This window comes from Hippocampus guttulatus, chromosome 10 (assembly GCF_054856545.1).
Source record: "Hippocampus guttulatus isolate MCC_2025c chromosome 10, RoL_Hgut_1.0, whole genome shotgun sequence".
Lineage (NCBI taxonomy): Eukaryota > Metazoa > Chordata > Actinopteri > Syngnathiformes > Syngnathidae > Hippocampus > Hippocampus guttulatus.
This window is the reverse complement of record NC_141270.1, coordinates 14306744-14326778: the sequence shown is the minus strand read 5'-3', so window position 1 is coordinate 14326778 and position 20035 is coordinate 14306744. Positions and strand designations below refer to the sequence as shown.

The 20035-nt window shown below is 40.8% G+C and overlaps 1 protein-coding gene across 2 annotated transcripts in view; it reads right to left on the bottom strand.

The window, feature by feature from the left end:
- cdh23 (cadherin-related 23) overlaps positions 1–20035 on the bottom strand; it is a 150053-nt gene that overhangs the window by 94350 nt on the left and 35668 nt on the right. For both annotated transcript variants that reach the window (XM_086121828.1, XM_086121827.1), the window contains exons 6-8: positions 9102–9296; positions 8878–9006; positions 3308–3386 (exon numbers count right to left, since the gene is read on the bottom strand). In XM_086121828.1, coding sequence (XP_085977954.1) covers positions 3308–3386; positions 8878–9006; positions 9102–9296 — 403 coding nt within the window. The remainder of the gene's footprint in view (positions 1–3307; positions 3387–8877; positions 9007–9101; positions 9297–20035) is intronic.

Here is a 20035-nt window from a genome sequence, read left to right as displayed (position 1 = left end):
TAACGGCCTAAAAAAAAAAAAAAACACCTATTTTACCAGCCCTGACTTGTTGTTATGACCCCCTGGGTGAAATGCGGATCACATACATTGTGTAGACTGATATGAGCAAAATCCAGAATTAGACTAAAAAGTTTGAATAGCAATTAAAAGTCTATTGATGGGAAGGACCATATTAATGTCAGCCATCTAATGTCAAAAGAGGAGGAGAAGATGAGGTCAAAAGAGGACTGAAATGTGGTCGACGCATACAGCAAATATCAAGAATATGAAGTCCATTTCAAGTGTGTCATTTACATTTTTGCTCAGCAAGGTGGCCCATTTCTCATGACCATTTGAGACCTTTTGATAACTAATGAGAGTATTAAATCAAAGGTCCAATAAGAAGTTGGCCCTTTCATGTGCACCAGAGATCTTGGCATGTATCATCCCCTTCCAGTATCTTTGCTCCATCATAACAAACAACTGCAGTGCAGGAGCAATTCCCTTGTGTTCATAAAGTCCCAGACATGACTTCTGATTGGATGAGGCAAGGAAAATCCACTTTTTAAGCCCCGCAATAATTAACATAAATCACAGCTGCAATTAAGACCCTGTTTATCTTAATTACTGAACTAATGGGACAAGTCCCGCAGGAACAAGCAGATCTCTTTGAGGACATGGAGTGAAGAGCAACACAAAAGGCTTTCTTCAGAGTCAACCTTACTGTAAGTCGGTGATCATGCTTTTTTTTGAAATATGAGAGCCATGAGAGATGTAATAGATTTGATATTCTTTTAAACACAAGTGCACCAGCACTCTTTAGTTTTTGTTACGAAGAGGAGACATTCAAAACCCTCATCCGTCCTCTCGAACCCTTGCCCTTCCACCTATATGTGCTGCCGCGGCATCACCCTTCCACTTTCATTATCTTTTGAACTTATAATGATTTTATCAAGCCCCACTAGGGCTTAGTGGCAGTGAAGTAGCTTATTTTTAAATGCCTGGGAATACGTTGCACCGCATAATTAATGTCTTTTTAATGTTCTTCTCCTCTGGAGCTTGACTCGTCCCTTCAACTTTGAAACAACACAAACAAAACAACAAGGCATCTTGTTGTCTACTCAGAACGAGACTGAAGATGGGTATGTGCTCAACTGCAGCAGCATGTTTACGAGGGGCGGAGCTACATGGTGGCAATGGCTACCCTCAAACCGAAGAGGAAGTCTGTGATTTTTCTGCCATTTTCAAATGGATGCAGCATTTTTAGACCCCTTGCCACAATTTATTTATATTAACGACATATTTAAAGAATATACAAGAGACCTGAATGCAAACTCTAAAATAATTTGTCTTAAATAAAGAACATTCAGTTCTTACAATCAACGTCAATCAAAATTACTTTCACAACATAGCAAAGGAGAATTTTTTTTTTAAAAACAGTCATAGATTCAGGGAAAAAAATGGACCAATCTTGCATTCGCATTTTCACAATATAAGCAGGATCAAATCTTAGTAAAAAGCAACGTTTAGAATTGTGAAGTAAGAGGTTTTTGTCAATGTGCTTTTTAGATATGATTTGAATGAACAAACCATTGATTGCAAGATGCAAAATGACATCGGACATCAGGAACAATTGCTCACTCTGATTGGATGTTAGCAAATCAGCGCATTGGATAGAAGTAGACGATGACATACAGTACTTCACAAAATTGTTCTGATAGGTGTGAATTGTATTTCATGAAAGTGACTGTGGTTGGGATAATTAAAGACACCCGTGGTCATCCCTTCACTGAGGCCTTGTGTCACACTGGTCACCCCACTGCAACAATTTTGGCTATGCCCTTAATGCCTACAGTAAGTTGTACAAAGAAAAGTGCTGGTTGTGAACTCGGTCCTAACTCAAGAGGAGGAATCATGTGCATGTTAACATTAAAGAACATAATACAGCCTCTCTCTCACATTTGCCGACCCCCCCCCAACCCCTCGCCCAAAAAAAACGCACGACTACACGTGTGCTCAAGTTTCACACATGGAGTCAAATTCCTTCATTTGAGTGTCAGGTCAAACGGTGACACAGCAGATGGTCTGACAATGACTATCTCCATCATCCCAAAATTTCTGTGGTTCGCCAGGCTAATCAAGCAGTGCCAGTCTCTTTCTAGCCAGCTGGCAAACCTGGTACCACCGATGTCCTTTCATCTTGGCCATGCTGGGGTTTGACAGGGCATGCAGAGTTTATACTTCACACGTGATTGTAATGCTCCCCTTCGGTGTTTGTTTTCACCACACTTTTTACTCACTGAGAGATTGTTTGCCTTCATGGATTTAAGAAAAAAAATGAAACATGACAGGAATGTTGGAGAGTTTATGTGCCACATCTCATGGAGGTCGATAAGGTACCACCTATGGATCTTGTCAGGTCAGCTACAATTTATCCGAATTACGTAAATGGCCAGTGCCGAGTCCAGCCAAACATTTGAGCCAATATTTGTGGTTAGACCATGCTTGAGTAAAGCTAAAAACATCCAAACATTTGCTTTTATTTACTCAGGCTCAAACTACGAAAGGGATTTGGAGTCATTTCTGTATTTTCATGTCAGTTTACATGAGGCTCGAAAAAGAAGATAATGGGCCAATCCAATATTAAGAATCCCTGCCTTGGATCAACACCAACATCTAATATGACGCTCCTTGTCCCAAGGTTGATCTGTCCATCAATTTTCATGAAAATCTGTTTACAAGTTCATGAGATATCCTCCTGGCAGATAGACAAAGTAACTGGCAGGCAAAAACATTGCAGCCCTGGCAGAAGAAAATTCACTTCAGGAATATGTAAACAGGATTGCTGCTACAGCCTTATCAGCAGCATGCAAACTGCAGCTTCTCTTCAAATTCTGTCACATTCCACAACGTTAAGATTTCACAATGATGGATTTCGGTCCTGACACTTCAGATTTCCCCCAAACCTTTCATGCCATATATCATATAAAATAATTGAAACAGCTTTTAAGTCGACAGGAAAAGACCAATGTGATCACCATGTTCATTTTGAAAAAAAAAACCCAAAACAGTTCTCCCAGTTTGGATGGCCACCGCCATGTTAAATAACACTCAATGAATCCTGACTTCCTCACATCGTCATGTTTAATAATCGCTTAGAGGCAAACCTATTCTGTCATTCTGAGACGCTGCTCCCCACTGTTATTGACTGCTCTGCTTGATGAGACTTGTGTATTTTTTTTCTGTGGGATTATGATAAGAGGTGATCGATTCCACTCTCTGTGCTTTGGATGTCAAATTGATTGTGTGACTCAGACTCAGCTCAGACCTGAGATGATGGTGTAGCCGATCCCCCTCGGTCGTCCCAAATCCTGATCGATGGCAGTTATCTTGCGTACTTCGTAACCCTGCAGAGACAAATACACACACATACTCTCAAAACATACATGCATTGAACTCCATCTGGATTGGTATTGTTGCAATACAACGTCATTTACTGTACCGACATCAAGAGCGCTCTCTTGACACCAATTATTTTATGAACCATCTTTCAATCTCACAAATAGCCAATACAGTCATTCTCTGTTCTGAGACATTTCTAAATCCATATGGAAACAAACTTATCGCCTTTCAAGTGCATCTTGGCTAATGAGCAGGCCAAAAAAGTGAGCAGCTGACATGCTCGTACATTCCGATGCCCCCGGTCCTAGATAAAATCACCACTCAGCTATATGGAGTCCAGGACAAAACAAAGGAATGTAAGCAAAGCACTTTGCTAAAACATTAAGTAGTTTTGATTATTATGAGGAAAGAAAAAAAACATGTACTCAGTCCTGCTAATTCTACATGCATTGATTTAATCTTCTGAAAATGATTGGCTCAGTCAGCTCCACAAGAGACACAACAGCATGACGTGGAATCACAGATTTATTTTTTTCTCATGTATAAAATGAAATCAGCACATGCAATATGAATCTTTGGATGCAAATGCAAGACTCAAGGTGAGAAAGAGCTCCAAAAGCACAACGTTTAATATTAAAAGTCATGAGGCAAAAACACAAGGTCAACTATCAGGGTCAAGGCTCATGAAAGTCAGTGGCATGAGGAAGAAAGCTGAAATGTAACAAATGAGGTACAATGAACTGGCGATAAGACAGAATGAGAAGCCCGAGTTTTGTGTCCAGCACAAGTTGAGCGCAGAGCGCTGTCTAATCACCTGTTGTTGCGCCAAGTGGTCAAGGTGAAGCAATTCAAATGTTTTTAAGATGATCATGAGAATAATCCGTTCAATTACTTTTTCTTCTACAATGATTAAGAAGGACTGTCCCACACTGTGGTCATATTTCTAAATGAAAAAACATTCACCACAATGCTCCACAGGGGCACAGATTCTGTCTGTCTATGCCTTAATTTAAATCCACAAAAATTAAAGCACCTGTGCCACAAGTTTGACCTGGTTTTTGGTAGTCCAAAATTTATTCAATTTTTTTGTCACCGATTTTCAAGATGCAACAGGGGCGTGCAATCGAACATGCTGGAACCGCTGTTAAGGTTTTAACAAACATGCTAAACTTGCCCTGGCACGAAAATGAAGATGTGCCTGTTTTTTTGCCAAGCACAGCCAACTTTCTGTGACCAAATTGTCAAGTACATCGGAGGAGCACCGGTTTTGGCCGCTGGAACACCCAGTGAGGCTCAACAAGGTCTCAAATCAGTAAACTAGACTTTCCCGGAAGTTTCATAAAAATGAAGATGCGCCTTTTTGTGCAGAGCGCATGCAAGCCTGTCTTCAAAAATATTATATTATTATATACCCAAAAGTTAAATACATGAGGTAATCGGGAATGATAAGGCAGACATGGGAAAGCACAATCAGAGCATGAGACAAAGAGAGCGACAGGGCGCACACACACACACACACACACACACGCACACACGACATGATATATATGTGATCATGTGGTACATTTCACAGGATGAAATGAAAACTACACTTTCCCCATTTTGTACACACTGAAGACTGACTTTTTTGAACACCTTTGAAAATGTGTTTGGAAGATGAATAGTTTATCGTACAACCTGAAGGTCATTTCATTTCACTTTTCATTTAATTGTCAATATTGCTGATCATATAGTGTTTCACAGGGAAACAAATTTAGCTTGTGAATAAAGTAACCAAATGGTCTTATTTATTTCTAATACTTGACTGTAACTCCCCCAAAAAACAGGGCTGGCAAAGCATTGCAGACTTTTTCATTATTAGCATTTCATTGGAATGCATTTCTCTATTATTTTTCATTTCATTGACAGAAACATAGTATGGCAGTGGTGGGGCGGGGTGGGGGGAGAACAAAGAGGTAAATGCTTTTTGAAAGTCTTTGATCTGTTGAGCTTTCTCACCCTCCGCGCTTCAATCAGACATGGTGGTGATGGTTAAATATCCTCGTGCTGCAGTGTGAGATGGAGCAACCCGCCCCCCACTCCACGATTGCTGTTCCTGTACCCTCCTCTCACTCTCCACACACAACTCTGTCTCTCTCTCTCTCTCTCTCTCTCTCTCTCCCATTGATCCTGCAAATTGTGTCTGAGGTGTGTTTATGCTCCATTTCTGCCAAAGCTGCTCCTGTCATTGACCAATTACAGCAGAATCAATTACAAGCCTTTTACAGACACTGATTCACAAGCGATTAAAAGCGGAGAGGGGAAAAAAAAGAAGTGCTGTTCACACTCATATTCACACACATTTTTGGGTAAGGACGATGAGAGGAATAAGCGAACAAGAGTAGAGAGCAAGCCTTGTTTTCATGAAAGGATTACTGCAGCCTCCTCTGAAAACTGGTGGAAACATTTAATATATATGTTATGATTTAAAACGACATCTTTTCAAATCATTCTTATGTGTATTTAGGGGATTCCGAGCATTTAATAGAGAGGAAAACCGGCAGATATTTACGATGCGGGTGACGCATGGTTGTCAAAGCTTTTCAGTGATTGTTAACCCATCTCAAAGCAAAGATGGACAGACATTGACCTCAAATATCTCAAAGGACTTGTGTCAGTTGGGACCTCATTTCTGTATTTCAGCTCTGATTATTGCAGCACACACTCTGAATTAAGTCACCTGTACTAGATGTCAGCGCACCGATGCGGGTGACTTCCATCATTTTTGAAGAGTGTGAAGAATTGCGTTTAGCCTTATTTGAGTTACAATTTGTTAATCATTAAAATTCAATTATACGTGACCGTTTTCAGCAAGGTAAGGGATCTGAATGGCTCCTGGATTCATTTTCAATTGCTCATCTGTTGACTTTTCGACTGTAAGATATTTTGTTGGTCACATAGAACCCATTTTTCTTTCCAGATTTGATGTAATAAATGTACTGTCCGTTGTTAAAATTATTCATTTATAAATAGTACAATTCAACAATTACAAACTCCATTATAATAATTTATGAGAGCCATCCACTTGTGTTTCATATCATCAGTGTGTTGACTGAAATCACGGATTTGGCTGATCGACGCCACTAAAGAGACATAAGCCACGGACTCAAGGCTGTCTTAAATTCTTGGGCAGCCTGCTACCAAAACAACATCTGCTATCACGACCTTCCCCTGATGAAAGATGAAAGTCCCCCACCATCACCCCGTCCTTCATACATTCCCTTGTTTCACCGTCTTCATTGTTTATGTCTTGTGACCTGTTGTAACTGTCATATGCTTGTGCAGGAGTTTTTTGCCTAACTCAAATTATCCTCAAAATGAGGGTAGTTCGAGCGTGGGTTTTTTTCTCCCCCTCTCCCTCCCTTGTGGTTTCTTTCTGACTTCCGGGTTGAGTGAACGCTGGCGCGTTTTGGCTGCCGCTGCTCAACCCGTTTTTTGTTATTGTAAAGTGTCCTTGGGTGTCTTGAAAGGCGCTTATAAATAAAATGTATTATTATTATTATTATAATACGTCAATGATAAGAGTCGGATGAAACTCTGATGAGTTCAATCTTCTATGAGGAGTTAAATATATACAGTTCCAACTATTTGGACAGAAAATCTATCGGAATGTGGTAGTACCTGCGTAAGATAGGCTTTTGAGTGGCTTTTTTGCGTCTTTGTTATTGCGGCTTATTGTAACCACGTTCCCATGAAGCAGCCACCCAAGAGAAAACACGATGAAGTGATGTTGGAATCATGTGGGAAATATTGTGAAACTGTCCACATAAGTGGAATATGTTCACTCATGTGACAAAGATACAATTTGCATTCCGGCAAACACACAGACGCTCGCTGGACCGTCCCCTCTCCCCACCTTCATCCTTTCATTTCTCTATGAAGTGCATTAGCCATCCAAAGCTCCTTCCTTTTCTTCTCTTTCCCCACACTTGACAGCCAAATTGTGTTTGTCTTAAAAGGGGCTTAAACGTCACTCCAAGCAGCATGGATTCACAGCTAGATAATAACCCTGCCCTGTGATCTATTTTTTTTTTCAACTCTCCGTTTTCAAAGTATTCCACAGATGACGGGCTGAACATGTGGGTGAAGAGGCACTAAGAAACAAACAGAAGCTGTAAAGGGGTATGAAGCCACACCTCTGAGAAATCCCAAGTGCATATCTCTTCACCTGTCTGTGTCGCAGCCCAGAGAAGAGTTGACACTTTTTCTGTCTCGCGATGCCGTCGGCTGAGCACTGACAAACATTGCCCAAAATGACAAATGCCTGATGGAATACCTCACGGCGGCTTTCAGAAAATGTTGTTTTTCCTGGTTACTATCCTATACTGTATGTACTGTACGTGTTGCAGGGTCAAAGGGCATCAATGATATCTGCACTACGGTGTCACAGTCATAGGATTACAAGCCGCCCACTGTTAAGACAGTGTTTACAATCCTTCTCAACAGTATTATCAGGGGTTTATTTACATGCCCAAAATTTTTTAAACCATCAAACTTAAACACTTGGATTAGTTTTTATGTAATTTTATATTTTTTTAATGAAAGGACGATCCTTACAATTTTTTTCGACTGTCCCTCAATCTGTAGCACTGAATATTTTTGCAGTTCTTTGACCGGTTTCCAAATACCAATTTCACCAATTGGCTTCATCTTTCAAGCCCCTCCAGATTCCCTCATCTCTTCAGTCCTCCGCCTCCACTTGTGACCTTCGCAGTGACAGTTGATGAATCAGAGAGGTGGGGAGACACCGGGCGTCGACTCCGTCACGCCCCGTTAATATGCATGCAAATGTAGCACTTGACATTTCTACTACAGTGCATGTGGGCAGGGGACGAGGGACATGTGGCTGGGGATCTAGGGTTGAGTGAGGTAGGGGAGAAACGTTGAGAGAATTGAAGGGAATACTGCCAAAAAACAAGTGAGAGAGTGAGAGAACAGAGATTAGGAAGGCAAGTACGATGCCCGTGTGTGTAATTCAATCTCTACCAGTGCAAACATCAATAGTTGGACCATTAGCCACCTGGGAACCCAGTTTAGAAGCCTGAGCCAGAGGAGAAAAACCACATGGCATGCAGTGAAACACGCAGTCGGTATATTAGATGCCCATTGAAACCTTGTGATAAAGACAAAGTTAAGGTCAGGGTGAGACCGCACCGCTTAAAACTTTGTTTGAGTCCCTGTATTATGAACGTAGCTGTATGCACAGCATGGTGAGATAAAATAGGCCCCTGTGACCTTTGTTAGAGGCTCCACATTTCCAAAGCACACTGTAAATCTCACTCGGTCGTTACAGTGTACGGCATCCACATTGCTGTGTGGTGGAACCTGAGTTTGGTTGCGTGAGTAGAGATGAGTGAATGGACAAACTGGTCTACGAGAAAACAAAGGTTACTTTTTAAGATGCCCTTCACATGCAACCACTCCAAACACATTCAAAAGTAGCTTTGTTTTACTCACCAGTGGAACGTCTTCCTCTATGTTGGTACTGTAAGGAAGATTGGTGAAAATCGGGTCCATGTCCTGGACGTCTGTAATGCTGATAGCCAGGTTGGCAAGCCGAGACAAGGGTCTAGTTTTATCTTGATCCTAGGTATAAACGAAGAAACATTTATACGTCTTACGCCATTAGATTGGGTCATATTACTGTTGACATATGCAGGAAATGTTTGGTGTGAGCTGACCGTTGCGTTGACAGTGAGCTGGTAGGCTGAGATAGCCTCAAAATCCAAAGGTTTGATGACAGTAACAGTGCCTCTGGCGCCATCGATGCTGAAGAAGGGAGACGGTGGCTGGAAGGAGAAGAGGACACTGCCTCCGGTGCCCTGGTCTGGGTCCGTAGCGTTGACCATAAAAACTAGTTTGCCCACTTTTGTATTCTGAAAACCACATTCAATCACAGAGCCATACAATGACATTAAAACCAAATGGTGGAGATAAGCCAATAGCAAAGCCATGGAAGAGCCTATTCGTTCTAGTAGCCAGTATCCTGGAGAAAAGAACGCCATCTATGAAATTACAATTAAAGCAGTAGGTACATAACACGCAAATACATTGTGATTGGTGAGAACAGGTTTTGTTTAAATAAAATTCCTAGTACAATGACACATATACTGTATATTATATTACATAATAATATTGTATCATATTATGCATTCATTTTCCGAACCGCTTGTCACACAAATTTGGATTGTTCAGTTGTGTCCAAGTCATCGAGTTCAAGCCCTGTTCAAATCTTGGCTGAGAAGCACAAATAACATTATAATTTTGGTGGTCTCATTTTATACAAGAACTTGCCTTTTGAACAGGGTTGTGTATACTTTATATTTCTCTCCAATGTCAGTGCAGCCCATTTAACATCATTTTTTTGATGACAGACCTCTCTTAAGTCCATCTCTGCCACTGTAGTTCACAAGCGGCATGACTCTTTGAAGTGCGTCGGGGTGCTAATGGCGGCCAGACATGTCTTTTCACCTTTTGCTAGCGCTCGGTGACCTCACCATTCAACCACTGATTGGACTTTTCTGATAGAGAGGGCAGGTCAATAGGAGTGACAAGGCAGAAAGAGCTTGACAATGTATACCTTTGTTTGCATTCGCCTGGGAGAGACTTCCATTAGCGCTCACAATAAAGGCAAACAATAAAGTGCGGTCAGCAATGAATGACTGGAACTGTTGCTGTGCTGTGAAACATACTGTGTATGTGACTGTCTCTCGATTCACAAGTCAGAAATTCGGCTCGTTAGCCATGACTAATATATAATACCATACAGGCCTGCACAGAAGTGGGCAGCAACTCAATTGATTGGTTCCCTTTGGGAAATTGAGGGCTTAACAGAGAGACACTTGGAAAGATTTGAGGTGACTTTCCCGCTGTGACTGGTAAACGGCACCTCTTCTCCCCCTGAGAGGTGTGACTTCACCAGGGAAAGTCACTGATGCATGGACATGAGATATGTCATGCTAATCTGTGGCAATTCGTATGAACGTTGCCATCGATGGTTAGGTGCTCGGAACATGATTGAATCCAAAGGGAGTCATTCAGGCAAACAGTGTTGCCAAACCCGATGCGTATTTCTGAATTTCATTACATTGTTAATCCTCCCACTTCATCTTTCCAATTTCCAAGCATCTGGGTAAATCTATTTATGTTGGCAATTCCAGTCATGTCCTGGTTAATTTGGAGTGTGATCCCAATAGCGTGGGAAGAAGAATGTTTGTTGAAGCCTTGTGAGTCCACACTCAAGAGGATTTCCAGCAGTTAAGCCGAAAAGCTCACTTGGCTTAAAAAAAAAAAAAAAAAAGAGACCACGGTCACAGCGCAACATTAATATTTTAACGTCACTGCAGCCAGCCACCAGTTCGTCATCATCAGTCCGTCAGTCTGTAATAATTATTTTAAGTTCCGTCATCGCTAATTTGCAGTTTGTCATTGCTATTTTAGGACCATCAATTAAAAAAAATGTTTACATGAGCAGCAGCATATCATTTTAATTATTTTGTATTTGCATGCCCAAGTCAATACCCCATGGCATTATAGGATACAAATTGGATTGGTTTGCTACGCCATAGTATTACCACAATTCCTTGCTTGGTCTTTGGTTGAACTGTTTACTAGTGAGAAAGGTCTGTCAAAAGTGATTTTTTTTTTTTACTTGGAAAGAGGACTACCGATGAAGTCTATGATTAATTTATGACCTTTTCAAATTTTATAAGAAATGTTAAATATATGGTGATTGACAGTGATCCGGGTCTTAGAGTCCCTGCTGTGAACAGAGGCAGAGCTCTAACTGTTCACCACAATAGAGCTGTGATTACACCTACACTCTTCTACAAGATATTTCGTACCTCCCTAACTGTCTGCTCTGCTTCCAACCAAGCAGGCGTCTGGTGATTTTACCAGACCCACACCCCCCGCCCCCTTTCTTTTCATGCCTTTCACATCAGCTACTCCATGACTGCCTCATTTCTGATGCAGTTATCCTCCACCATTACGGGGGTTGTTCCAGACACCACCGCAATAAGTGAAATTCCGCAAAATAGAAATACTCTAATTTAAATAAATCCTAGGTCGGTTTTTATAACATTTTCCCCAATTATATAGTTGTGTTCTGTAAATACAAACATGGGACAGCTGTGGACAATTGGACAAAAGAGCTTAATAATTACAGAATGCAATATTAATAATAATTTTAAATTCCCCAAAAACCTCTTGGAACACGGCCAAACAAAAAATGTCACAAAAAGGATGGCGACTGAAATACTGATGATCTTGACTTAACTTACTCACAAACTAACCTACGAAGTGCGAAATATGGTCCTGTCTAATTTAATACAAAGCTGATCACACTCGCAAGTAGCTAGGGACTGGCGTCTGGCATTGTTTCAAAATTTCTTTCAGGTCCATCTCTACCAAACAACCAAAGTTGTGTTCCAAGCCTTTACCTCAGCTGCCGACTGTACCTCTGCTTCAGCTATGAACCAAGACACCCAAAAGCCAGTGTCTACTGACAAAACACTGACTTGGCTGAACTTAAGACTCAGAGTTGTCTGTCCCTTACCAATGGCCAGACAACAGAAACTCCCTTTAACAAAATCAAAGAGAAAACAAACAGCAGCAATTGACTCAGCAGTTGGCAGTGGAAGTTGAGCAGAAGATGGCTTCTGAGATGGTAAAATGGAAAATAAAGTTGCCCAAATAAAAATAACTTTGGTTGTTGTTGCTTGTGCACAGTGGCACCTTTTGTACAATTTTATTCTCACCAATGTTCATGTATATTTTAAATTATATATTTGGCATAACCACAGCATTTTAAAATGTTTTTGAATGGAAAGCTTTCAATAGCTTTCGTCAATGGTCAATCTTAAATCAAGCCTTTTATGTCATGATGTTACATTCATCCCCAAGGCACTGAAAGTTACAACTGACCCATACCATGGGGTCAGTTTTAACATTTCAGTCATTGTTTTTGAGATTATGTCATACATTTTCCGTTTGTGTTGCACAGGCTTTTTCCATGCCATTCATCAGTTGACACTTATTTGCATAGCGGTTTGAACATGCAAGTTCAAAAGACTTCAAAGTTGGAGACACAAATGTCCAAAATGTAACAATTATCTGCATGCGTGGACCACACGGGCCCATAAGAGGCCAAGACATGCACAGCAAAACTACAAGGTAAACAGGGCTCACACAACTGAGCAGGACAAAACCAATGAACGGTCGTGCAGTTAAAAAAAAGTGTGTTAGGATTTCATCGTTTGCAGACTTTGCAGAAGGATTAATCAAAATAATCACTTAAATTAAACTTCGATGTGACACAAAACACCATATTTCACCATTAAAATTAGTCTATGATTTACACTTATTGAAATGCAACAGTTTCATTAGCCACATAAATCCAACAGTAAATGCAAAAAAAAAAAATATATATACAGTATATATATATATATATATATATATATATATATATATATATATATATCACGGAGAAACTCGATGCTCAAAGGCAATATGTCGTTTAGTTAAACCATGTCATGTATTTGTGAATATTTTTACATTGGAAAGCACAGGCTTGAGGCAAGTGGTCATAAAGATTACATTGCTGTATTTATGTCTGAATAGCCCTGGGCCAAACAGTTCAGAGAAAACCCTGTAGACATCCAAAGGGGATGTCACATGGCTTTGTGGGTCATATGTGCAATGCAGCTTGTTGCTTTAAAAAAAGATGTAGTGAAACACTTAATTTAATGTTACCTTAAGATAACAAATGCCCCGGCCCAGAGGAGACAGTAAAAATGTTTAATCACATGTCAGTACAGTTGCACCCTCAAGCTGATGGGACATCCCAGCTAACAAAAGAGATGTGCGCAACATTGCAATTCCGCTCACAGGGAAGTTTGTGACAGGGCTTTCTTGACTGAGATGCAATGTGGCGGAGCACCGACCGCCGAGCTTTTCAGCCAAAACATGCCCAAGGGTAACTAGGTAACCTGGGTAAGTGACTGGCTGCCCAACAGGTTGGACACAGTTCAATATATTTCTGCACACATTAAAGTCAGCCTTTCCGGTAAGTAAGATAGCATTTTGCTGAATTGTTTTATGTTTTGTCAATTAATATGATGCTGAACTTTACAATCTACTGTATGTGGCATAGTCACATGCACAGTAAAAGAATAAATAAATAAAAAATAAAAAAGGATACCGCGATCAAAAGTTGTCCGGGAGTGAATCACTACTATAATAAAGTACCGGTAAGTCAAGGCTTTTTTAAAAACATACAAAGGGAACATTCATCAAAGTCTGCAACCTGACATCAACTCAATAAGCATAATTTTCATGTACGGAAAAGGGAAAAATTTAAGGCAGTAAGACCAGAATCTCAAAATTGTGTGATGTCCTTGGAATCAAGATTCCAGCAGACATTTACTCCAAAATATTTTCTAAATTCTAAAATGGTGATAATATTAACGATGATACATTGTCGCAATGTTTTTTGGGCTCGCAAAAAGGAAGGTCATCTGCATAAAAGTGTTGCAACACATAATTGGTAAATGTTTTAAAGCTGAAAGTCAACACTTCAAATCAATAGTGGTGGAGTCGAAAAGTATCAAACTGTTTTCTGTGAGTGAGGCTGTAGGAATAAACAGAATGAATGCTGGTTAAAAAGTGCCTTTTTTTGGTTGACAATATAAGTGTCGAGTAACTTTGTATTTTAGGATCATTACAGTGTAGATATCGTAACGCCTTTTTCCGTTGAGCAGCTAACAATGATTCTTGTTTGTCGGCATGCTTCTCACCCTCTCCCGGTCATTATAGCTTTTCTGTTTCTCAGTTCCATCTGCCATCGAACCGAGAGTCTCAAAAAGCCACCTATTTTCTGCAAACTCCAATTTTGCTTGTCTCCATTTGTCCGTTCTTAGCTGCCCTGAAGAAACTCCAGAAAGTAGACTAAACTCTTATTTTAAATGGTGTGAAAGAATCATTGACACTCTTTGCAAAGCAGTCACAACAGTGGTCAACGACCTTTTTGAGTTACTTTTTGGGTTCCTATTAATGTGAAAGGATACCCACTTCTGAAATAACACGTTTGTTCAAATGACCTTCAATAATGTTCATATAATTCTTATTTATGTGATGACACCGATCCGATAATGGTAACGATTTGATCATTTCTACAACACTACGTGAAAATCACAATGTCCCATCACAAATGAGCACATTTTTTTAGAGCAGGCCCACATGCTACTCATTTGGGCCTTGGGGGCTACCTGGTGTCCACAGGGACCATCTTGGTGAAGGGTGCCATTAGGTGCCTGTAAGTGTTTGTATGCGTGGACGGGTCCTTTCAACCGTTGAGGGAAGAGACAAATAACAACCTTATCTTCTGATTAGTCTTCTCCCCCAACTGTCTGACCCCCAACCTTCCTGTCACAGCTCATGGTTCACTGCCTCCAAATAGCCAAGGCTGTTTGTTTAAATGTAAAGGTAATCAAGTCCAGCATGCCACATGGATCCACACAGACCGGAAAAGACAGAAGAGGCAGATGGGTCGCTCCTTTGGGATGGCCGCAAGGACAAGGCCGCATCAGCAAGTCTTGCAACACCTGCTTGATTCTTATGGAAAGTTATCCATCTTGACTGAGAAACTAAGAGTACAGGTAAACAGTTTTGTATTCATACAAACATTCATTAAAAGGTGACACTTGGAGCTCGGGTGCTTTGCTTTTCAGTGCAATTAGGCGGCCTTGTTCAGAAAATTTAGAGTGTAACCGAAGCAGTGGGCAATGTCTATTTGATCTGGACTTATAGAAAAACTTGAAATGACACACAGATACCGAATCGTATGGCAAATATACACTTGGCGCTTCAATAGGTCCACTTTATATGGGTGAGAATGCCCAATTTTGAAAATTGCCACGAACACAGAAGGAGTGATTTCATAATCCCTCTATCAACAATACGGTGGTTGTTGTTTGCTGTGGTGTAGCACTACAACATACCGATGAGCGTTTCTAATATTTGTATTCACTTCTTGTAGTAGATCTCATTTGAATTGTCCAGTAAATGCACATTATCATATAAACCACTGCTGCAGGCCTACTCTATAACATTTCAAGCTTTCTGTCAACCCAATAAACAAATAAATAAATAAATAAAGGATATCTTAATCTTAATAAGAAGAAGAGTATGCAACTGGTTAAGGTGCAGATTAACCTCAGTCGGGGGGAAAAATGGCATGATAAAATACGTGGATTGAGGAAAAAGTTACCTTCCAAAATAGTACAAATAATTTAACCTTCGGCAGAATGAAATAGTTTTACCTCAGGTACTTTGTTTCAAGAGGTCGCAAAACAAAATTAAATGCAAATGAGAGTCAAGCTGATTATCATATAAATGCACATATCCTGAGAGACAAGACTATCTGGCCTTTATGTGCTTTCAAATTTCTACATAAAATGTCACTACCACTTCACAGTAGAAAAGACAGAAGGTAGTATCATCATCTAGGTCTACCTCATTAACATCCATTGTTGATGTACATTTTTCAACCATAACGGTTTTAAAGAGGCAGGTATCATAGTAGTTGTCCAACAGCAGCAGTGGAACACAGTGTGATCGGGTCTATGCACTCGCATTTGAATAAGCACATGCATTGAAAGCAAATTGAGAGATATTTTCTTGGGGGGAAAAAAAAAAACAGGTGAGAAAGTGGCCGGCTCCCGATCTGGATCTGAAGGTTGTGGGTTCATTCCTCAACCCTTTAGTGACAATGCAAGTAAAATTTACACACACACACACACACACACACACACACACACACACACACACACACACACACACACACACACACACACACACACACACACACACACGCATACATACATACACAAAACTCTCCTTGTAAAATGTATTTAGAATATCTGAGTGAAATAACTTGACTTGTTTTCTTCAAGCACATATTACTCCAAAAAAGGTTTCAGTGTGGTAGCTCTTTTGTTTTCAGTACTTTAAAAGCAACACTGCAGTTCAGTTCAGATTTTTTTGCCCATATGTGACATGTGTCAATTTTTTCCTGCAGTCTAAATAGTTCAATTCAGTTATTTTTTTAATCTGACCTGAGCCTCTTTCATATGTGGATATAAATCTGATATGTGTGCCATGCATCTGCAGTATAAACGTTATCCGCGCGCACATCTGATCTATATATCATCAAAAGCCCAATATGGGGTGGGGAAGAGTGCTTGGGGGAAGACTAGTGACAGTTGTCCGTGAATCTGCAAAATTGTTTTAGAGTCGTCTTTATATTTGACTTGAATTCAATCCCACTTGAACTATGAGGCATAAAGGGGACACTTGTAACATTCATTTTTTACGCACGGGAATGATGTGACATCATCTTTAGTTAACGTCTCCATTAAATGAGGGGATAGAGGGGTGGCGCTCCATATCCCCAAAATATTGCTATGTCCTACCGCCTCACTGCTCTGGTCATATGAGATAATAAAATGAGATCCTAAATGCAAGACCGGATTTATTTCCGTAAACATTGCTACATGTGATGTCGTTTTTCTGGGGCACATCCCGCGATGTGGTGCTTTGTGCGCATGCGTGTCACATCACAGACAGTCACATTTGTTTTGGTAATGTGACCGAGTACATAAAAAGATTGGATTTAACAAAAAAATCAAAATTGTGCATCACACACTGCAGTGTGAACGTAGCTTACATGGATAAAGTGGAATTGTCTCATCAAATATCTTCCAAGAAAATATGAGAGGTGTCAGAAAGTTCTACAACTGGTATCACAAAAGATGGAAAAAAAAACCAAAACACAAGTTTTTTCCCCCTCAAATTAATCCCTCAGGAGTCTGATGTACTTTCACGACCGTCTCTGCCTCATCTTCAAGCACTCCTGGAAGAATTATTCTGGGATCCTTAGCAGTGCATTCATGATATTGTCCGCATCTTCAAAATGGGTACGCTTGATGACCACTATAAGGTTGGGAATGATGGGGGGTGGACAACACAGTGCCACAACGGGTTTGAGTAGAGTGGCTCCTCCAGCTCGGCAATGTTCTTCGCAGTCAGGAAATGTCGTATTATGAGAACACTTGTTTTCATGGTGAAGAAGCCAAAAGTTGTCCTGCCACAACTTGCACCTCTTCTTACTCACCGAATCAAATAAATGCTGCAGGACTTCTTTGTTCAAGTGCTGGTTTATCATCTGGCCCATTTTGAATGGGAAAACCAGTAGTTTGTTTGGAACACACATTCTCAAACTCTTCTGATACAGTTCATAAAGCGGTATTTTACAGAATTACTAAACCTTGTAATATCTAATACACCGGTTAGCCGTCCGCTTCAAAAATGGAATGTTTTCAAAACAGAATATTTCAAGAACCTGAACGTTTTTGTGGGTGCCATCATTTCACCAAGAATGAACTGCCGCGCCACTGACAGCACCTTTAATTAATTTACACCCGTAGTTTGCTCCAACGTATTCCCAAAGGATATTACGCGAATAATGTACCAGCGCATATGTCCACAAAATTTGACGGCTGAATGCAGTTTGCACCTGATTTACCCCCGACTCTCACACATGGCTGTGTAAATGCTGGCTTTGCACAAAGAACATTGGCAGAATAATGGTAGTCAGGTAGAGAAAGATAAAATGATCAGAAAGGGAGCTCGGGGTCCAGACTGAGGAGGTGAAAACAGGACAGTGAGAAAACTGTTATCAGTCATCACCAAACTTCATATGCATATTTCTACTAATGCCCACATACATTTCAAAAAAGATCAAAATGATCACCTCAATATTTTGGAGTTTACGGACATAAGCGCTCTCCTCATTGAGCAACATTAAGCTGCAGTGAGCTCCCATAGAGAGGAAGACAATATTACATTAATTGATTAATTGAATATCCATCCATCCATTTTCCGAACCGCTTGATCCTCACTAGGGTCGCGGGGCGTGCTGGAGCCTATCCCAGCTGTCTTCGGGCAGTAGGCGGGGGACACCCTGAATCGGTTGCCAGCCAATCGCAGGGCACACAGAGACGAACAACCATCCACACTCACATTCACACCTAGGGACAATTTAGAGCGTTCAATAAGCCTGCCATGCATGTTTTTGGAATGTGGGAGGAAACCGGAGTACCCGGAGAAAACCCACACAGGCCCGGGAGAACATGCAAACTCCACACAGGGAGGCCGGAGCTGGAATCGAACCCGGTACCTCTGCACTGTGAAGTCGACGTGCTAACCACTGGACTACCGGGCCGCCCTAATTGAATATCCATAAAGTCCAAAATATTGGTCCAACCATTTTGATAATTTCAGAGCTTGCTTGATTGAGCACATGAATTTTTTTTTTTTACATTAAGCATTTTAGACAGTCCTGGTGTGAGGCCATTCCTCAGTACAGTACTCCAAGCAAGAAAAACACAGGATTTCTTCTTCCTAATATTCACTCATGGCATCAGTGCCGCAGAGGACGAAATTGTGGCCCTAAACAAGCTTTCATTTCGGAGCCCCACTAGCAGCCGTATGTAATTCATGCCCCAAAGAAATCTTTGTCGACAGGCGGAATACGGACGGAATTTAGACGACATGTCATTGGATCGTTCATGCATGACGTGCAAAGGATGCCAGGGCTGAACGGCCGTCGTTCATGTCCCGTAATTACTTTCGTCGACAGGAGGTGCATACGTAATTTAGGATGACATGTCTTGTACATGTCCTAGTGTTCCCTCACAATAAATCGCACAGTGCATGATCTGCGTGTAGGGAAGAGCGGCTCTGCCTGGCATGACGATCCCTTCTCCCTGTTACTGTTGCCAGAGGTGTGCCACATTTACACAAGCTTCCAATACTTACTAGCTTCACTGAAACTGAGTGTTGCCATTACACTTGGTGTTAGTGTTAATTAATGAGCCTTATTTGCATACAGTTGGGCAATATCTCCATCAAATATATGCATGTTACCTACTTTAAATACATACAAATACCACTGGCGCACCGATACGCATTCTGCTCGACATCACAGTTCGTGAAGTGTTTCACCATGTGTGTGTGCTTTGTGAATTTAACGCTGTTTGGTCCATTTTTATTAATTAACGCCATGCCACAGCCACGCATTGCTCTTACTCAATAGGCAGGACGTTGACTTTAATTACGGAAGCGTGGAGCTGCCAATGTTGAAGAAAAATATTTTGACTGGCAAATAAGTTCAAACATACTTGTGAATACATCCAAATGTATTTAAATATGGTATTTATATAGTATTTTTGTACATTCTGCTCCATGATCCAGTTTCTGTTAGAGGCTGATGACCACGACATAACTTTTTCAGCTCAACTATACCAAAGTTCCATCTTTCACAGGAACACCATATGGGATTCAATACACAATTGACTTTTTTTCAAATGGTGCTCTGTCTCTCCTCTCCTTGACCGACACTGTGCACTCCTTTTCATGTCTTGTGTGTGCGCGCGTGTGTGTGTGTTTTCCAGCAGTGTGACCTGTGGACCCCTGAATCTCCCTGTTCGACTGCTTCCTGCTCTAAGTACACCGCACTCTACAGCATATCTGTGTCTCTTTCTTTCTGTAGTGT